Source organism: Nansenia antarctica (genome assembly GCF_963989245.1).
Source record: "Nansenia antarctica genome assembly, chromosome: 4".
NCBI lineage: Eukaryota > Metazoa > Chordata > Actinopteri > Argentiniformes > Microstomatidae > Nansenia > Nansenia antarctica.
In genome coordinates, this window is record NC_137689.1 from 44165453 (window position 1) to 44187897 (window position 22445).

General features: G+C 42.3%; 1 protein-coding gene across 1 annotated transcript in view; it reads left to right on the top strand.

The window, feature by feature from the left end:
- LOC308156003 (putative helicase senataxin) overlaps positions 1 to 22445 on the top strand; it is a gene marked incomplete at its 3' end in the record, with an annotated part of 69425 nt that overhangs the window by 44510 nt on the left and 2470 nt on the right. Inside the window, exons 17-20 of the mRNA XM_080529365.1 lie at positions 701 to 885; positions 8278 to 8370; positions 8552 to 8731; positions 9225 to 9317. Coding sequence (XP_080385491.1) covers positions 701 to 885; positions 8278 to 8370; positions 8552 to 8731; positions 9225 to 9317 — 551 coding nt within the window. The remainder of the gene's footprint in view (positions 1 to 700; positions 886 to 8277; positions 8371 to 8551; positions 8732 to 9224; positions 9318 to 22445) is intronic.

A 22445-nucleotide genomic window follows, 5' to 3' on the forward strand; every position in this document is an offset into this window, starting at 1 on the left:
ACCGTGCGACACACACCCAGGCCTGATCAGCCTGTGGTGGGCCAACCTCGGCAGAGGGTGTCTTGTGATAAATGGCCGAAACACCCAATGAGGTCGGGGACCACAACTGAAGATGTGTCGTACTGGTGGCACCACGTGATCATTGCCAAATTCCACTCCACCCAAGAGGACATCTCCAACTCCACTCAGTCAATTGTTGTGCTAATTATTTAGGGATTTTAACATCTAGTCCTATTAAGAATCCTTAGGTATTACTTTTTTTCTTATTATTTTATTTACAAATGTATTCTCTTTACTTTACAGCATTTCTTTATTGATCTCTTTAGTTTGTTCTGTCATTTTAATATTTTTCTTTGATTTATTAATTAACTTTAATCACGTTCTTTGATCAAGGGAGACGCTCCATAAGCCCATCTGGGTTTCTTGTCTTCCTTGCACCTACTCTCTCTGATGTATTATGGTTATTGTGTGTATGAATAGTTTGTTTACTGTGTGCTAAATAATAATAAAAATAAAACAGGATAAATGTAATCCATGTTGGGGCAACCCAGCCTAAGACATGATTTCCTATATATTTTCTCTCTTTTTACCCCCTCTAACTTAAATAGCATCATCACTGGTCAGCAACTTTGTTTGTTTTTGTGTATTGCTGTCATTATGTGTTAACTTCATCCATGTTGTTCACCTTGTGTATTCTCAGAAAGCGAAGGAGCTCAATTATGGCCAGTCCCTGATGGCTCGGCTGTGTAAGAACCTACACCACACCTGTAAGGACGGAAACCTGGCCAGTCCAGTCGTCTTCCTCAGTTTGCAGTACCGCATGCACCCCGACATCTGTGAATTCCCCTCCAAGTACATCTACAACAACGCTCTCAAAACCGACGTGTATGTTCACATCTTCTTCATTTTCATTTCTGAACTAGACTGAGGTGTCATGTTAATGTACATGCAATGTTTTCTCCATGTTTAGGATATACAGTTGGGAAAATAAGTAACACGTCAACAAGATATTTCGATTGCAGCTATTCACATGAAATTTAGACCAGACATTGGTATTAACTCAATAAACTACACAGTTAAAGAAATTGTAACACTCCAAACCATAATAATAATAATAATAATAATAATAATAATAATAATAATAATTATAATAACTATAATAACTTTGATTTCTATAGCGCCTTTCATAAAACCCAAGGACGCTTTACAATTCTAAAGGGAATGGTCAGACAGACAAAACAGAAAACAAACAAAGCAAAACAGAAACAGTGACTAGGGGCCAAAGGCCTTGGTGAACAGATGGGTTTTAAAGGGCTGATTTGAAGAGTCCAGGGTGGGGACGTTGCGGATCACTATGGGGAGTGAGTTCCAGAGGGTAGGTGCAGCCACGCCGAAGGCTCCGTCCCCAAAGGTCCGTGGTGCGCGGGGTGGACAGCAGGCCCATGTCTGCGGACCGCAGGTTCAGGGGAGGGGTATGTTGGGAGAGGAGGTCAGATAGGTACTGGAGGGCAAAGGCGTGGAGGGATTTGTAGGTGAGGAGGAGGATTTTGTATGTGATGCAGGACTTGACCGGGAGCCAGTGGAGGTGAATGAGAGTGGGGGTGATGTGATGCCAGGGCTTGGTGTGGGTGAGGACCCTGGCAGCTGAGTTCTGCACATACTGGAGCCTGTCCAGGGCTTTGTTGGGAACCCCGAACAGGACTCCATTGCAATAATCCAGACGGGAGGTAACGAATGCGTGGATGAGGGTTTCAGCAACGCTAAACATTATATTATTATTATTGTCAAGTGTTTCTAATTTCAACACCAACACCACGATGTGTGTGTTCAGGGATGCATGAAGCTGGTGGCGGGAGGAGAACAATATGAAACCATGAAGGTTGGGGTAGCAGCCTATAGTTCCTGTAAGAAACTCAAACCACTTTCACCCCTGGGGGGGGGGGGGGGGGGGGGGTAACCATGCCACGGTCCATGCCACCCCCCCAAGGCAGCAAACCTAGGGGAAACACTGAGTTCCAATGCGATATGTGGTCTGTGGTCAATGCACATTGCCTTGTAGGCTCTCCGCCATTAACCTACCTGCCTCCATATAGCCTGCCTCTGCCCTGATGCTTAGCAACCGGAGACGCTGTGAGTCACAATATGCGATTTCGTAATGGACGGATACCTCCTCCAATCATAACAGAGAACTGAAGGTCCTGTCATTGTTACGTCCAATAATGTTCGAGGGCAGCTTGACAAAGTGTTCGTGCCCAGGGTGGGTCGGGTCCTTGGAGATCTTGGAGGCCCTCCTGAGACAACGTGTTTTGTACAGCTCCTCCAGAGAGGGGAGGGGGGCGCCGGTGATCTTCTGTGCTGTTCTCACGACTCTCTGTAGCTCGTTTCTCTCCGCTGTTGTGCAGCTGTGGAACCAGTTGGAGATGCCGAAGGTGAGGATGCTCTCCACTGCGCCGTGGTAGAAGGCCACTAGTATCTCCTGCTTGTTGTGTTGTTTCCTGAGGCATCTCAGGGTGTATAGCCGCTGTTGTGCCCTCTTGATGGTGCCTTTAGTGTTGTCCTTCCAGGCCAGGTCATCCCGCATGTTGTGTCCCAGGAATCGGAGGGTTGAGACTCTCTCCACGCTCTCTCCGTCGATGAGCAGGGGCTAGATCTCTGACTTTTTCCTCCTGAAGTCTACGATGAATTCCTGGGTCTTTGACTTGTTTAGCAGCAGGTTGTTAACCTTGCACAGCTTGCTCAGTTGCTCTACCTCATCCCTGTACGCCGCCTCGTCCCCCCCCGAGATACATCCCACCACGGTGGTGTCGTCTGCAAACTTTACGATGTAGTTGCTGGGGTGGACGGGGGTGAAGTCGTGGGTGTAGATGTTGTAGAGGATGGGGCTTAGCACGCAGCCCTGGGGTGACCCAGGGCTGAGGCTGAGGGCTGTGGAGGTGTGGGGGCCCACCCGCACCCTCTGGGGGCGGTCGGTCAGGAAGTCCTTGATCCACGCACATATAGAGTGTGATAGACCCAGGTCTAGTAGTTTGGTCACTAGCCTGTCTGGAAGGATGGTGTTGAAGGCGGAGCTGAAGTCCACGAAGAGCAGTCTCGCAGGCAGTTGATAAGGGACTGGGGGGGGAGCGGAGAGGATGGGGTGGGGTGGAGCTGAGATAGATTTGGGAACCATAGGAAAATAAGTATTGTACACGCTAACTGAAAATGATTTAATACTTGGTGGAGAAGCCTTTGTTTCTTCAGCTTCAAGACACTTCGTGTGCGAACAAAACTATTCTCACAGTGATCAGGTGGGATTTTGGCCCATTCTTCAACACAGATGAAGACTCCGGGGGGCCCACTGGTTAATCTTGATCTTCAGTTACTTCCACAAATGTTCTATTGGATTTCAGTTTGGCTATTGACTAGGCCAGTCCAACACCTTTTTTCCTTCTTCTTGAACCAGTTGAGTCTCCTTTACAGTATGTTTTGGATCATTGTTCTGCTGGAACATCCTGGAACATCCTCATCATCTTTGTTGCAGAAAAGTCTGACCAGACTACATTCTCCCAGTAATCTAGACGCTTCTCCAAATGTTCTGTTGCAAACTTTAAACTTCCACATGGCTTTTCTTCAGTAATGTAGCCTTCCGAGGTTACTCTGTGGGAGTCCATCAAGGAAGGCCTGAGAGGAAAGCCAAATACTAAGTATCTTTAATTGATTTGAATATTTTTGGACTACTCTGAGTGCATTTGCGCCACCTACATCTCGTATTGCCCACACACACTCTATCTGTCTACCGACTAATATGTGCTTTCTCCCCATTCCTGTTATTTTGTCCCTCAGGAGGACACAAAAGCACTACTCCTCCCATCGCAAACCTTCCACTCTATCCACCATGCTCAAATAACCACAACCTCATTGTCGGGGGAGTTGAGGGACTTTGGAACTGCCAGTCAGCAGTTCAGAAAGCAGAGGCTAGCTCAGCTTATGCCACGTTCATGTGCCTCCACTTTCTTGCCCTCACAGAGACATGAATCACACCGGAACACAGCTACTCCGGCAGCCCTCTCTGATGCCTACTCGTTTTCTCTTTCCCCTAGACTCTGGTCAAGGGGGAGGCACAGGACTCCTCATCTTGCCTATATGGTCACATAATGGCCTTCCACTGTCACACCTATCCATATCCACCTTCCGATTCCAAGCTGTTTCTGTCTCCTCCCCTGTCAAATTTCACATTGTTGTCATCTATCGGCCCCCAGGTCAGCTCGGTCACTTCCTAGAAGAGATGGATGTCCTTCTCAGCTCCTTCCCTGACGATGGCACACACCTCACATTACTGGGTTACTTCAACATCCAGTCAGAGAAGCTTCCTTCATCTGGACTACTTGACCTCCTCCTCTCCTTCGATCTTACCCTGTCCCACTCTCTTCAGACTCATAAGGCAGGCAATCAGCTCGACCTTGTCTTCACCAGATCCTCCCATACCTCCATCCTTACTGTTACCCCTCTTCCAGTTTCTGATCATCATTTAGTATCCTTCTCCCTTCCCCTCAAATCCACTCCCTCCCTGTCAGTCGCTACCCACACTGTATCTCCTCGTCGCAACCTACGTACCCTCTCCCCAACCGCTCTCTCTTTCTCTGTCTTATCCTCCCTACCCTCTGTCTTCTCCCTTCTATCCACTGATTCAGCATCCTCCACCTTCCTGTCCACTTTCCGCATCTTTCGACTCTGTCTATTGACATTGAGGCTAGCACGATCCTCTCCATGCCCTCCTTGGCTCTCTGAAACCCTGCAAGCTTGTAGAATAGGACTCCGGGCAGCTGAGAGGAAATGGTGAAAAACTGTTGATGACCTCTCTAATGACCTAAATCCGTATCGCTCTCTCCTCAACTACACCTTCTCTGCATCAGCTACTAAAGCTTCCTACTACCATTCCAAAATCCAATCCTCTGCCTCTAACCCAAGGAAATGGTTCTCCACATTTTCCACACTCCTCAACCAACCCCCCCCTCCTCTCTCCTCCTTCTCTGCGACTGACCCTCTCGCATACTTTGAAAAGAAGGATGATTACATTAGCAGTTCCTTCTCTCCACCTCTTGCTAACTCTGCTACCACCCCTCCCAAATCCACTGCATTACACTCAGTCTCTGGCTTAATAGCTCTTTCCCCCCACTCCCCTGATGATATTCTAAAACTGATCACATCGAAGTGCCATCCACTTGCCCTCTCAATCCTATCCCCTCCCCCCTTTTCCAATCCATTTCCAAAGACCTCCTTCCTTTCATTACAACCATAATCAACTCTTCTCTATCCGCAGGATCTGTCCCGGTTGTCTTTTACGACGGCCAGAGTCAAGCCTCTTCTTAAGAAACCAACTCTTGACCCGTCTGTTGTCTACAACTACAGACGACACTGAACTCTCCATGTCTTTCCCCCCATCTGACTCACAGGTGGTAACACGTGAGTGCATGTCTTGCTGACATTTCTGCTTGGATGTCATCACACCACCTCAAGCTCAAATCTAGTGTTCAACCTCTACAAATACTCCCATGCACCCTTCACTGGCTCCCAGTAGCAGGTTGCATCAGATTCAAAACCCTGGTGCTCGCCTACCGGGCAGCAAAGGGAACTGCCCCCTCCTACATGCAAGCAACGGTCAGCCCCCGAACACCTGCTCATTCACTCCACTCTTCCACCTCTGCTGGCCGCCTGGCACCACCGCCTCTACAGGGATGCAGCAGTCACGCTACCCGGTCACAACTTTTCACCGGCCTGGCACCGCTGGTAGAACGAGCTTCCCACTGCTGTCAGGACTGCAGTGTCACTCCCTATCTTCTGCTGTAGACTGAAGTCTTCCATCTCTTCAGGCTACACCTTAACTGTCCCTCCTGAAACCTCTCCGTCCCCTCTACCCCCCCCGCGGAGAGTTTCTCTACTGGAAGTGTAAAAAGAAAGCATATTTTTACCATTCTGTATTTTTTACTGCCAATGGCCTCTGGCCCGAGCATAGATTACTTCTTCTTGTGAAGACTGATGAATAGATGATTCACTTACTTAGACAAATATATATGTTGTAAGCCGCTTTGGATAAAGGCGTCTGCAAAAATATAAATGTAATGTAAATTATCAGAAATGGAGACTGTGACAGTGGAGTGCATTGCCTATTATTTCCTTTGTGACAACTGTACCCTCTGCTTCCAGGTCTTTCTGGAGCTCTGGCCGAGTGGGCCTTGGCTCTTGGGCTACTCTTCTGACTAACTTTATAACTGCCCGGTCAGAAATATTGCAAGGAGCTCCTGTGCGTGGCCAGTTGATGGTCGAGTGATGTTCCTTCCACTTGCGGATAATGGCCCCAATAGTGCTTATAGGAATATTTAGGAGTTGAAGAATCCTGTCAATGTTGTTGTGAAGGTCTTGGGAGACCTCTTTGCCTCTACCCATCATGAGATGTTTCATGCAGGAAAGCTTGGTGACAAATGATTTGTTTACTTGCATTCAGAGGTGGGAAACCCTTTATCAAAGAGTGGAAGTACTTACCCACCCAGTTGATTCTAATTAGCACAGGTAGGAGAACTCATTAGTGGCATAAGCTGGTTAAGTGCTTTTTCTTACTGTGTGCAATACTTTCTTGTGTCATTCCACTTAATTGCACATAGCTTTTTGTTATGGATTAGGCTGCTGCAATTTCTTAAGCAGTGTAGTTTTATTGAGTTAATACTAGGAATGTGCATAACAATTTTTTTTCATATTCGAATAATCGGTTGGTGCTATGAACGAATAATCGATTATTCTATGTGTGCCGACATTCACAAATGTGCGCACGCATTAGAGCAGTGCGCGCATGTATAGCTGTCCAGCCATTTCCAAATGCAATGTTTACCAGTGGTCTAGCTATAGCCTACCTGAAATCAAAACGGCCAAATACACCCCAAAAAATTATAAAGATTAAATGGAATTTAATTCATCCGTGGTAAATAGCTACTTGGGCCTGTTTTGGCTAAAGCATTGCGAATGGGCTCGGCGCATTCACCATGTATCTTTGAGACGCGAGGTGATAGTTTTTCTAACTGGAACCGTGTACTCTGTCTCTATGTATGCCATTCATTCTCTAAACCCTCTGAATACTTAAATTAGGCTAACATAACAATATTGCAGAAAAGAAATGCATGATGAATGGACTTTATTGTCATTGCTACAGTACAGGTACCAAACAACGACATTTAGGAGGGGTGGCTCCCCTGGTGTTAGGAAAGGGGGAAAAAACACTTTTAGAAAAAAAAATCACAAGAAGGGAAGGAGCTGGTTTACATAAATAAAGGCTATGTACACTATCCACTGTACTATACTGTACAGACAGACGACTAGGGTTGTCATATTGCACAATAGTATTATTCCACATTTATTTAAAGTGCCGCTAGTACCGATGCTTGCATTAGAGCGATGCACCCATTTTGTACTATAGCTGTCCAGCCTCAGACTCTCGGAAAACAGGGACCAATTAAATGTTTTTACTCACATCGAAATCTGAGGAACACTGCCGGCCAGTGTTAGATCCCATTCACCTTTCTGCAACTTAACGTTTTGACGCCTCTTTAATAGCCATATCTGCCTCCAATCTCTTCAGCTTCAACTGATACTCTCACTCTCTTTCTCTTTTCGCACCTTCAGCATGCGATCTACCATAGAGCCAGGAGATGTAAACACTGCTATTTTTACAAAGAGACCAACAAAACACGCATATTCCTACACTAGCAACATAGCCCTCACAAGGCTAGGCTAGGCTAAAAACACTAGCAAGGTAGCCCTCACAAGGCAAGGCTAGGCTAAAAACAAGTAGCCCAACTGTAAACATAATACATAAAGTTGAATGATGCGCGCAGTTGAATGACGTCAGACTCCGTTCCACACTATAGTAATAATAATTACTGAACTATATTAATATTATGCTTGTGTATTGTGTATATTGTTTTTCTGTGGTTAATGGTTAATGCAAAAACAACAACAAATAGTGCTACAGAACCGACATTAGTTCTGTCCGTTAATTCGTTATAATGTTAACGGTCCTAATGTAAAAAATCGACCTTGACCCACGGAAACAATTATTTAAATAATCTATTATTCTCTCCCATCCCTAGTTAATACCAATGTCTGGTCTAAATTTCGTGGGAAATAGCTGCAATGGAAATATGTTGAACAAAAACGTTGTTGATTTGAATATTGAGTACTTATTTCCCCCACTATACATAGCGTTGTGCAGTTGAGTGTTGATGTTATGGTGTGGTTGTTCGTCTACAGTGAGACTGCAGAGAAGAGGTGCATCCCCAGCTGGCCCTTCCAGCCCTACAGACTGTTTGATGTGAGGGACGGATGCGAGGTCAAAGAACGACAGTAAGATGGCTCCCTGTGATAGTCCTATGAGTTCACCTACTGTATTAGGTTTGCTGTGCTAGGACACTATGTGGAATTCTAATCCAGATCCCCCCTGTACTTAGAGGCCAACTACTGACAAATGCATCAATGGAAATTGATAATGATATGAATACAATTGGACTGATTGTTGATTTTATAGTTCGTTCAGTAACGAGAAGGAAGTGAAGCTGGTGGTGTTTCTGCTGAAGCTGATAGCTGAGAGGGTACCGGTGCCGAAGCTGAAGGGTGTGAGGGTGCGGGTGGGGGTCATCACCCCCTACAACGCCCAGAAGGACAGGATCCTCAGAGAGATGAACAGAGAGAACTACCAACAACTGCTGTGAGTTAACAACACACACACACACACACACACACATAGTTAGATAGTTGTGTAATTTCTTCTGCAGCAACACAGTCGTTTTTAGGTTTGCAATGAGATGAAATAAGTAGATGGGAAGGTCGACGTCTTTTGGAGAATATACTTTATTCCATGTTACAAAGAAATTATGTTTCGGGCTAGCATGTTCCCGCTCTCTCTCTGCTAGTCTCATCTCCCACTGAAATATATAGACTTGCGATGGAATTTGGCCTTGGGAGGGCTACAGGTCCCTAGCTACAGGTCCCTAGCATCTGATATTATGTCTCTGCATTGTGTACTGTTTTCAACTTCAACTTCAAATTCCAACAACACACACACACTATTTTAATTCAAGCAGGACTCAATGCAGGGATATGGACCTATCTTGACATTGGACTGCTTTTGAGCTCTGAAAATATAAGAAAGTTAGAATTGTCTCTTAATGACATTCCTCCTGTCCTGCTTTGTGTTCCAGGGTCGAGGTGGACACTGTGGATGGGTTTCAGGGAAGAGAGATGGACTGCATCATTGTGTCCTGCGTCAGAGCAAGTAACGAAGGAGGAATTGGGTGAGTAGAGGGAAGGCAGGGGGGGTGTGTAGCAGGCAGGGGGGGTGTGTAGCAGGCAGGAATTTGCAAACAAAAAACAACAACTTAAAAAAAAAATCTTAATCTAAACCTCCATACATGCTACCCTTGATCACATGTACTGGCTATGCCCTCGCCTATACAATTTCAGGAGGTAGGTCTTTTATATTCTATCCAACATCTTAAAGCAGAATCTAGATCCGGATCCCTTTGTAGCTCTGTTTGGCATTACTGGTGAAGATGATCCTCATCTGACATCTGCAGAGCACTCTATGGTAGCCATTGCCTCACTCTTGGCCAGGCATGCAATTCTGCTGCGCTTCTCACTCAGTGGCTCTGAGACAATGTCCTGCCTTAATCTAGAGATGCTGCACTTCTCAGTCAGTGGCTCTGAGAGGAGCAGAAAGACCTGGGGACCCTTTTTGACATACTTTCATAACACCCAAACAATATAACATATTTTATGTACGGTAATAGGTTATGCATTCCTGCTCCGCCCTTAATATAGAAAACAACACCTGGAAATAGCGTAATTAAAAATAAAAAAAATCTAGATCAGTGGTTCAACCTTTTTTGGGCCAGCACCACCCTGTCCATTATCCAGGTCTCTTACCGCCCCCCCATCAAAAAAACGTAGGCTTATTTTCTTCCCTGAATATTAATGTTGATTTAACTGGGCAGTTGGAATATCATTATCATCAGTCTACCAGAGAGCAGAAAAGCCATGTGAATGTGAATAAAAATGCTGTTTCTGAGTGTTAAACAAACTCAGACAAGAGCAGAGAATACAAACAGACTGCTACGGAACAGCAGCAATTTCACACATGTCCGGTGCAGAACAAACAGTAGTCTACACAACTGTACATTACAACTAACACAAGTTTTTTAAGTGTGCTGGTGTTGCATTTTGCCAAAATGCTGTTTTATGATGCTAATATTTATTCATTTTTGATTGGACTTTGGGCGGGGGGGTGGTGTCACAATATGGCGGCAAATGCTAGGGGGCTATTATTTAAATATTTTATTTAGTATTCTATGGTATTATTTTCATAAACTGACCACTTAATTCGAATTTCTCATATCAAAACATTCCAAAGTTCAGAGCTCTGCGCTCTGGGAGCGCTCAGAGATGGGTGCTCTGACTGAAAACACGGTTTTGCCCGAGCGAACTGACCGTTCGTGCATTTATGAACGTACCCATAATAACACTGCTGACAGCTGATCAATCGCAAGCAGAGTAGTGGTTTCCTATAGCAACAAAAGACGCTGACAGCTGTTCGGAGTGCTTATGTGTTCGTTTCCAGGACATCACAAGAGGAGCAACATATCACAAAAAAGCGATCGTATATTTTAGTTTGTAAATGTTAAGACGAACACATCGCAATGCTAACCTCAGAATGGCACTAGGGATAACATCCACAACACTTAACAGTAATACATTTATGTAATATACTGTGATAAACCTGCGAGGGGAGGGGACATTCGTAGCTGATTTCTCTAGGTTCGATTATTGGTAAGCTTTATTAATTTATTTATTAAGATTATTTATTAAGATTATTGAGAGCTTTCCGGACTGGTTTATTACAATACGATCGCTTTTTTGAGATAGGTTGTTCCTGCTGTGATGTTCTGGTATGGTGGTATGGTATTAGCACTCATTTTAACTAAATTAAATAAGCTGTATTGAAAGGAAGCGAACGAAGCGAACGCATAAGCGCAGAGGGTAGTGTGTATACGCGGGGAGTGAGTATTTGGCACGACAGGCTTACGTCACTGGCGGGGATATGGACTGAGTATCAAAACTAAAATAAGAAATGTTTCGCTTATAGCCAACAATTACAATGAGCCCACAAACTGAAACATATGTCACTCAAGCATAGCCTACAAGGAAAACACTCATAGAAGTTGGGCATTGAAAGTTGGCTTTTGCTAGCATTAGCTATGGTGCATCCATGGTCAACATGACGTTACAGATGGGATGAACCGGGGTTCTTTCTATCGTAGCCTAGCATAGTATTGCAATTTCTGCACTGTACATGAACTGTCAAGATTCTTCTACAATGCAGCTTACCCAGACACATTGGAAACTATCAAAAGCTTTGCCTTTGCTAGCTGAGTTTTCAGCTTCTCCATCTTCTTGATGACACTCACTTTTATTTTTTTGGGGCGCTGTGCTACATGTGTCTGCGTCACAGAGCCCGGCCACGTTCAGAGCGCTCAGAGATGGGTGCTCTGACTGAAAAGACGGTTTGTCCGAGCGAACTGACCGTTCGTGCATTTACGAACGTACCCGTAATAACACTGCTGACAGCTGTTTTTTTTAATGAGAAAAATACTTTATGCGTGAACGCCCCCCAAGAACACCTCAACGCCCCCCTTTAAAAAATATTTACTCCAGCGCCCCCCGATGTTGTCTAAACGCCCCCATTGAGAACGATGATCTAGATCTATCTTTCTTTTATTTTATGTACCGTATTATCCGGACTATAAGTCGCTCCGGAGTATAAGTCGCATCAGTCAAAAAATGCGCCATTAAGAGGGAAAAAATATATATAAGTCGCACTGGACTATAAGTCGCATTTATTTCTAAATGTATTTCACAAAATCCAAGACCAAGAACAGACATTTAATCTGGTAAGGCAAGTTTATTCAACTACACAATAGCACACAGAACAACAGGTTGAATAGAAGTCCGGTATGTTGACGTAACACATTAACAGTTATTCAGCAACACAATAGCATAAAGAACATACCTGGGAGGCTGAATAGGCTAAATTAACAAGCCAGCGAGTCCAACAAGCAAGTTACCAGTAAGCAAGTTCACCAAGCTACCGTTTGCTTAGCTTCAACAAGCTAATGTTTTAGTTCATTTCTTCAGTGGTATAGGAGCAGCATATAGTTGTCACAAGCCCAGAGCGGCCCAGAGCGCCCTCTGTCGGCTGTAGACGGTAATGTTTACTCCTTGGTTCATGTCAGTCAGTATGAAATTCTCTACAGCCCGTTCCAAATTATTATGCAAATGATATTTTTCTCAGATTTTCCTAAATAGTCGATGCAAATGACAATCAGTATAATTTTCAAGTCATCAACCGTTAATTCAGTATAATTCAAAATGTTATTGAACAAACCTCCCAATGATAACAGTATTTTTTTTTTTAATAAAAAACTCAAAATCCACTGTTCCAAATTATTATGCACAACAGAGTTTCAAAACATTTTATAGGTTGTAAAGAACTAAAAATGGTAATTTGATGAATTTAGGGTTAGGGGGTCATATTAGGAGGTCATATTTACTGAAATCAAAAGCTATTTCAAACAAAAACATCTTAACAGGTCAAGTTACATGTTAACATAGGACCCCTTCTTTGATATCACCTTCACAATTCTTGCATCCATTGAACTTGTGAGTTTTTGGACAGTTTCTGCTTGAATTTCTTTGCAGGATGCCAGAATAGCCTCCCAGAGCTGCTGTTTTGATGTGAACTGCCTCCCACCCTCATATATATTTTGCTTGAGGATGCTCCAAAGGTTCTCAATAGGGTTGAGGTCAAGGGAAGATGGGGGCCACACCATGAGTTTCTCTCCTTTTATGCCTATAGCAGCCAATGACACAGAGGTATTCTTTGCAGCATGACAGTGGGCTCAGAAATACATGAAGACTAATTTCCAAACAGTCTTGTTTACTGATGAGTGCCGTGCAACCCTGGATGGTCCAGATGGATGGAGTAGTGGATGGTTGGTGGATGGCCACCATGTCCCAACAAGGCTGCAACGTCAGCAAGGAGGTGGCGGAGTCATGTTTTGGGCCGGAATCATGGGGAGAGAGCTGGTAGGCCCTTTTAAGGTCCCTGAAGGTGTGAAAATGACCTCGGCAAAGTATGTAGAGTTTCTGACTGACCACTTTCTTCCGTGGTACAAAAAGTAGAACCGTGCCTTCCGTAGCAAAATCATCTTCATGCATGACAATGCACGATGTCATGCTGCAAAGAATACCTCTGTGTCATTGGCTGCTATAGGCATAAAAGGAGAGAAACTCATGGTGTGGCCCCCATCTTCCCCTGACCTCAACCCTATTGAGAACCTTTGGAGCATCCTCAAGCAAAATATCTATGAGGGTGGGAGGCAGTTCACATCAAAACAGCAGCTCTGGGAGGCTATTCTGGCATCCTGCAAAGAAATTCAAGCAGAAACTGTCCAAAAACTCACAAGTTCAATGGATGCAAGAATTGTGAAGGTGATATCAAAGAAGGGGTCCTATGTTAACATGTAACTTGACCTGTTAAGATGTTTTTGTTTGAAATAGCTTTTGATTTCAGTAAATATGACCTCCTAACCCTAAATTCATCAAATTACCATTTGTAGTTCTTTACAACCTATAAAATGTTTTGAAACTCTGTTGTGCATAATAATTTGGAACAGTGGATTTTGACTTTTTTATTAAAAAAAAAAATACTGTTATCATTGGGAGGTTTGTTCAATAAAATTTGAATTATACTCTAACGGTTGATGACTTGAAAATTATACTGATTGTCATTTGCATCGACTATTTAGGAAAATCTGAGAAAAATATCATTTGCATAATAATTTGGAACGGGCTGTATATATTGATATATAAGTCGCACCTGACTATAAGTCGCAGGACCAGCCAAACTATGAAAAAAAGTGTGACTTATAGTCCGGAAAATACGGTATTTACTTCTAGACACTGTGATAATCATGGGGATGGGGAGGTGAGGGTGGTGGGGGAGGTCTTATTTTACAGTCTTACTGTTACCATTGTCATTGTTCTTGTTCTTTTTATATATACATATTGGTGTGTACTTTGTAACAATGTGTGGAATATATTTGATAAAAAAAGTTTATATAAAAAGTATTTTGGAAAGAATATGGGCCAGCATCAGTTAAGCGGTTATGCTAAACGATTCACAACGTACCCGCAAAAGTTTTTTGTTCAGAAAGAAGCAAGAACAGAGACATCAGGAGCAGGAGGCACTAGCAGTGAAGCTAACTTTTGTGTTAGTAGAGAAGCTAATGTTTGCACTAGCACTATTGTCTGCTCAACCGATTACAGCTCAAGCAGATGCATCAGCTTTTGTGAGCCAAGGTGGGAACCAGGTGCCGGAGAGTGGAGGCAACAGCAAGGTTAACGGGGACGACAAGGTCGATGGAAATATCACACGTACGCCGGACGATCGGCGGCAGCCACCGGTGGATTTTAAGGATACGCATAACTAAATGTTTTCATAATCGAATGATCGGTGGGTGCTATGAATGAATAATCGATTTTTTGATGTGTGCCAACATTCACAAAGGCAGCCAAGGATCATTGGCAAGAAAGCACTTAATATCTTAAATGCAAAAAAATACCATCTTTAACAGTGAAAAATTAAGTGTATTCTGGTATTAATCCTCATGAATTTCTCCTTCTGAATACTTAAATTAGGCTAACATAACAATAATGCAGAACCAAAAAAAGGCATGCCGCTAATACCCTGCGCTCGCATTAGAGCGGTGCACGCATTTTGTATAGTTGTCCAGCCTCTCGGAAAAAACAGGGACCAATTCAATGTTCTTACTCACATCAAAACCTGAGGAACAATGCCCGCCAGTGTTAGATCCCATCGCTATTTCACTTTTCTGCAACTTCACATTTGACGCCTCTTAATAGCCATGTCTGCCTCCAATCTCTTCAGCTTCAACTGAAACTGTCACTCTCTTTCTCCCTCTTAAGCCTCCAGCTGAAGACGAGCTGAACGCACTATCAGCATGCGATCTACCATAGAGCCAGGAGATGTAAACACTGCCATTTTTACAAAGAGACCAACAAAACACGCATATTCCTACACTAGCAACGTAGCCCTCGCTAGGCTAAGCTAAAAATAAGTAGTAGCCCAACTGTAAACACTTACACCTCGTTCCAAATTATTATGCAAATTATATTTTTCGCAGATTTTCCTAAATAGTCGATGCAAATGACAATCAGTATAATTTTCAAGTCATCAAGTCATCAAGTCATCGTTAGAGTATAATTCAAATTTTATTGAACAAACCTCCCAATGATAACAGTATTTTTTTTTAAAATAAAAAACTCAAAATGCACTGTTCCAAATTATGAATGAATGAATGAATGGACTTTATTGTCATTGCTACAGTACAGGTACCAAACAACGAAATTTAGGAGGGGTGGCGCTGTCATGCCAAAACCTGCCGCTGCCAAAAGCTGCCGGCCTAACGCGTCACGACCAGCTGGCACGCGCACGCGTCACGACCAGCTGGCGACTGTGACGCGTCAGTCTAGTGTTTTTGAAACCTCCGTTTTGACAGCGATTAGCGAAAAGCTGTAATTTGCCTCTACAAGTGTTAATATGTCATTTTATGAAGTTTTAATATGTTTTCAGGCGAGAAAGTAACCATATATATTCACAAAATGTATCCGGTTTATCAAAATAACCCGTTTATATAAAGAAAGAAACGGAGGTCTGATCAGCAGATAATTTCTCATAAAGTTGCAAACGCAACTTGAGCCCTGGACTAAGCATCCTAAAACAATGCACAGCAATTCAACTTAATTTTAAAAAATGCGCGTTTCGTTCAAGATCCATTAGAGTAGGACATGTACAGTTATGATAAGTACAGTCATATGTAACTTAGTAGTTGATATTGTAATAAAACGTGCCAATGTCAGACGATGAACAAACACACCACGAGTCCACACTGATTCAGAAAACGGAATAAACTTTATATATATATCAGTGGTGTGCCGTCAGGGCCAGCAAGGCCTTCTCTGCTGGCCTAAACATCATCAGAATATACATTTTATTTTAATATATTTTTTCCACAAATATGTATTAATGATTCCCCATAGTCTATTCTCTTCATTTCATAGCTTTCCTCTTGGTTGCGCTGCTTCCAGTCTCCGATTGAGATTTGGAGGGCTGGCCTTTATGTTAGAGCTTTTATCCAATCAAAATGTGTTGCTAGGGGGCTCCAAAATCTGCCCGCCTGCACATTAAACGGTGCCGCGAATTCGACCTGTAACTTAACGTTGGAACGAGAAAACCTGTGGCGTACCTAGTAAACCTACGTAGATGCGAGCAAAAGCAACAACGGCGCCTGCTGTAAGGCTCAATGATGTCAGCACCCAGCACGTCTTTTGATTGGATACGCACTATTGATACGCACTATTGATATTCACTATTGAGATGCGTAACTATGCCGGTAGATGTGAAACTTTTGAAAGTGCGCAGAGAAACGGAGCTCCACAACGAAAGCTTTCGTTGACTGATCGATAATACTGATCGATTGTGTCCTGTTTTTGGGTAAACAATAACTTTCATTTAGGGGACACGAACAGAGGAAACTACGTTGAGCTTCTTACTTTTCTGGCTGAAAACAACCCAGATTTACATTACCACCTGTCCACAAACAAAGTGTTTACTGGGACGTCAGGCAAAATACAAAACGACCTGATTTTTGCTATTGCTGATGTGATGGGAGAAGAGATCAAAATGGAGATTAAAAAGGCACCCTTTGTCGCTATTATGGTGGACGAGACGACAGACGTGGGTAATGTAGCGATCTTAAAGATGTTAGTTTAACACTCTTCATTGTAAATGCGGATTTATTGATTAAAAATGCTTCGGAAATATTAATATAACTCTGTTGTACTTGTCTGACTATGTTAAGGTGATGCAACGCCCGGTTATACTGTGTTTCTGTCTAGTTTCTAGAGCCATGGCGTCATAACGATGGTATTAAGAGGTAGAATAATTCAGGTAGGAATGTGTCGGACATCACTGAAGGCCTAGGTGTGAAATGCACCGCCCGCCACTGATATATATACACAACACTTTGAAAATTCATAGGGGGGAATTCATCAGGGGAATAACGTTTGCAAAAGAACTGTACAGGTTACAATCAGGTATATAATAATAGTTAGGGAGTAACATATTAATTTTAATTTTAAATTTTGCCATTTAGCAGACGCTTTTATCCAAAGCGACTTACAATTACGAATTACAGGGACATTCCCCCTGGAGTAACTGAGGGCTAAGTGCCTTACCCAAGGGCACACTAGTAGTGGTGTGGCTTCAGGCGGGATTTGAACTCACAACCTTCCGATCCCAAGTCCAACTCACTATCCACTAGACCACCACTACCCCCACCACTACTACTCATTCACAAATTCAACAATAATAGAACCAGTACATACGTATGTTACACAGTCAACTGTTAAGTGGGACAATGACAAGCTGGTCTGTGTCCAGAGGGGAGAGAAGAAGAACAAAGGATGGAAGCATTGGATTGAAGGAGGAGAATTATACTTGGTGAGCTAAACAGCTAAACAACTAGACAACTAGAACCAAAGGTTCTCAATAGGGTTGAGGTCAGGGGAAGATGGGGGCCACACCATGAGTTTCTCTCCTTTTATGCCTATAGCAGCCAATGACACAGAGGTATTCTTTGCAGCATTCTGACTGATCTTCCCCTGACCTCAACCCTATTGAGAACCTTTGGAGCATCCTCAAGCAAAATATATATGAGGGTGGGAGGCAGTTCACATCAAAACAGCAGCTCTGGGAGGCTATTCTGGCATCCTGCAAAGAAATTCAAGCAGAAACTGTCCAAAAACTCACAAGTTCAATGGATGCAAGAATTGTTAAGGTGATATCAAAGAAGGGGTCCTATGTTAACATGTAACTTGACCTGTTAAGATGTTTTTGTTTGAAATAGCTTTTGATTTCAGTAAATATGACCTCCTAATATGACCTCCTAACCCTAAATTCATCAAATTACCATTTTTAGTTCTTTACAACCTATAAAATGTTTTGAAACTCTGTTGTGCATAATAATTTGGAACAGTGCATTTTGAGTTTTTTATTAAAAAAAAAAATACTGTTATCATTGGGAGGTTTGTTCAATAAAATTTGAATTATACTCTAACGGTTGATGACTTGAAAATTATACTGATTGTCATTTGCATCGACTATTTAGGAAAATCTGAGAAAAATATAATTTGGAACGAGGTGTACACTGGCTGAATGACACGTGCAGTTGAATGACCTCAGACTCTTGTCCCGTTCCACACTCAATAGTAGGGATGCAACGGTTCTCGGTTTTATATTGAACAGTTCGGTTCGCCTTCCACGCTTCAATACACTAGTGAACCATGGCGGTTTTCGGTTTATGCTGCGTTTCATTCAAAGTCAGAGGTCGCTTCTTGTTCAAATGTTTGTTCATGGCGAGCGGAGTTGAGAACATGGCAACATTTTGAGGAAGCCCTGGATTGCTACAAATCTGTGTTGTGGGGTCATTAATTCTGGTTTTGGTATTGAATACAGCGATGAGGGAACAAAAACAGTGAACAGAAACGTGTGTCGCAGAAATGCTTCACGCTTGTCGTATATGCGCATAATGGGGAAAAGGGCTTCAGCTGGTACAGCTGTCATGGCTAAAGTGCATTTTTACTTTCAGTTCTTCCTCTCCTACTGTATATACTAGTCGTCAAGCCTAAGAGGCACTTTTTTTGTGACTGCAGCTGGTGAAACCGTAAACCACTCGCGTGAAACAGCTATATGTATACTTTGTGGAATGGATTCATTGTTATTGTTTTCATTTTAAGACGTGTTCAAAAGCAAGGACTGTGATCATCTAATTATGTGTAGTTATGTGTTTTTAACATGTTGATGTTCTATCAGCATGTTGTGATGTTATTAAAATACAATTTAGACCTTTGTAGCGATGTGCTTTGTGAGCCGCTAGCTGTTAGCAGCGTTTGTTTCCGGTTTGATTACAGCCAGTTTAACCCAATATGTGCCTGAGGTCTAACAACATTCAAATGAGTAACTTCGTCATCTTTTTTCTGATTTCAATGTATGACACATCATTTGAAAGCGTACAATCTGTAGTTTCAGTACAAGTCAAACATTTGAAAGTGTTTATTTATTTCAATTTTACAAGTGTTTTTTGTTTATATATATTTATATTATACAATATGCCAGTCATATTCTGGAATGTGTCTAAATGTTAAAGTTCCATAAGTATAAGCAAAATAAAGTAAAGTAACAGTTAAAAAAAAAAAAAAAACGTAGCCTACCGAAACCGTGACCCAAAAACCGAGGTTCATACCAAACCGTGGACCAACTGAACCGTTGCACCCCTACTCAATAGTAATAATAAGTAATAATAATTACTGAACTACATTAATATTATGCTTGTGTATTGTGTATATTGTTTTTCAGTGCGTGATTAATGCAAAAACAACAACAAATAGTGCTACAGAACCGACATTAGGTATGTCCGTTAATTTGCGTTTATTTGAAAGGATTTCTTTTTTTAACAGTCCTAATGTTAAAAATCGACTTTGACCCTTGGGAACGATTATTCGACTAATCGATTATTCTGTCCCATCCCTAGTGGAATTTACCATCTGAACAGATCCTGAATTATAGGGAGCCATCACGGAGCACGTCAGGGAAGTGGCTATTTCTCAGGGTCCTGCAGCCTTCCAGAATAGAGCGTCCAAATACCCAGCATCTGTGCGGGACATTATTATACACAGTATTGGAGGTAAAACGTGGTCACTTACCAATGACTTATTTTATTGTTGTCTCCCAAACAACAACGTAGTGCTTTATTTACTCACCATCAGCAGATATGTATGGTATACTGCTTTGCCTGTAAACTGCTATTCTCACAACATAATGCTTTTACGTCTGGGTTCTCTGACTGGAAACATCCTGAGCGAATTTCGGACCACAAGAAGAGTGCAAACCATAGACACAGCATGCTGCCTTTACTGCCCAGATCACGGAATGTGGGCACAGTGGATGCTTCGTTCAGGCGGCAGAGGGATGTTGAGGAGAAATATTGGAAGGTCTTGAGGCGCATTGTGGCTGTAATCAAATTCTTAAGTGAGAGAGGCCTAGCATTCAGGGGCGATGATTCACTTTTGGGCTCATCAAGTAATGGCAATTACCTCAGATTGCTAGAACTTAATGCACAGTTTGATACATTTGAGAACACAGAGTAGTATGGTCAAAAGGGAAAAGGGACAAAATCATACCTGTCATCTACTGTGTGTGAGGAGTTCATTTGCTAATGAAAAAGTCCCCAAGTAGGGCAGGGTCACTTTTCAGTTGTTTCCAGATTATGAAAGTACAGATTCTAAGCTTTCAAATGATGTCATACATTGCAAATAGTTGAAGAAGATATTCTTATTTGAATGTTGGTACACCTCAAACCAAATGCCGGAGACAATCACTCTGAATCAAAACAGAGGTGTTTGCTACCATTGCGTTGGTAGCTAGCTAGCAGCTAAGAAAGAACATCGCTATGAACATCTAACTGCATTTTTAGCACATCACAACATGCTGAAAACACATACACATGGTTATGAACACAGTCCTTGCTTTTGAACACGTCCTAAAACGTAAGCTTGTTTACAAGCCATGCAGGGATTTTCCTGCATAGAGAATTTTGAGGCGGCCGTCTCCGTCATAATAATAATAATAATAATAATAATACATTAGACGTATATAGTGCTTTTCTAGACACTCAAAGAAGCTTTACAAACTGAAAAGATAGAGTAGTAAAATAAAAATAAACAAAAAAAATAATTTCTAATTAATCATATTTCTTGCCGGCTCCAGCTGTCGTATACTAGTATGTTCTATAAGCCTTGCACTCCATGGTCTTAAGGTCTAAAAAGGTCTTAAATTCGACTTGTTGAAACTTGTAGGAACCCTGTAAATAGCCCAGGAACAACAGGCCTCCTACCTCAACAGTATATCATTTATTTATTTTTTAACGTTATGATAATTGTTGAAGTGCCTCTCGCTAAGATGTTTCTAAGACGATAAATAATATCACAGCACTGGTTTATCAAGTGTAGGCACAAGACTTGCGCTGACTGGTTGGGGGGCACGCAATGCGCACATACATCAATCAATCAAACTTTATTTATGGATGTTACGTGCCTAATGCCTACACCTTTGATGCGCACACTTGTTACTTGCCGCTTTCATAATTTTATTTAGCCTCCAGCAAAAGTAATGCGTTGAATGTAACCTCAAGTGCTGAACAGTAAGTATACATGCAATCGCCGACCACGTGAAACGATACGGAAACACCCTCCCAGCGTTATCGTCTCGTCACCGTCTCAGCTCACGAATTCGGCGGAGTCGTTCAGCCGTGACGTGCAAACGATATCAGATCATCGCCGTTTCAGTCAAATCCGCTGCCGTGTAGCCTATAAACCACCGATCCATGATCTTGCCTGTAGGCTCGTTAATAGATTAGGCTACTGTAAAATTATCACAATTTACTCGCGGACCACTAGGGGGCACTGGCGGACCACACTTTGAGAAAGGCTGCTATAGATCACAAACAACATGCAGTTGGGGTAATCATTCAAGCTTTTGACACAATCAACCATGATATATTAATCAATAAACTGGAAAGATATGGTATCAGGGGACTAGTATTACATTGGGTTAAAAGTTATTTAACAACAGTTTGTGAAGATGAGTAACTTCTGCTCAACATGTTTGGACCCCCAGGGGTCAGTGTTGGGCCCAAAACTGTTCATTTTGTATATCAATGTCATGTGCAAAGTATCAAAGCTACTGAAGATGGCATTATTTGCAGATGATACAAATCATTTTCTGTTCTCAGGATAATTTATTGGTAAATAAAAAATATGGTTTGATAAACAAATTATCATTAAACTTGAGTAAGACAAAAATAATGATAATTGGTAATTGCAAAATGAATAGACATGTACAACTACAAATAGATGGAGTGTAAATTGAAAGCGTTTATGAAAATAAATTTCTTGGAGTAATAGATGGAGTAATAGATGGCAGAATCAGCTGGAAATCACACATTAAGCATGTACAAATGAAACTGTCAAAAAGCATTTCAGAAATAAAGCAACGCAGGTTCTGGATCAGAAATCACTCCACATTCTTTACTGTTCACTAGTTTTACTCTAAATTACTGTGTGGGGGTTTGGGGCAATAACTACAAAGTTCAATATATTCACTATCTATTCTCCAAAAAAGAGCAATACGGATAATTCACAATGTCGGATATCTGGAACACACTAAC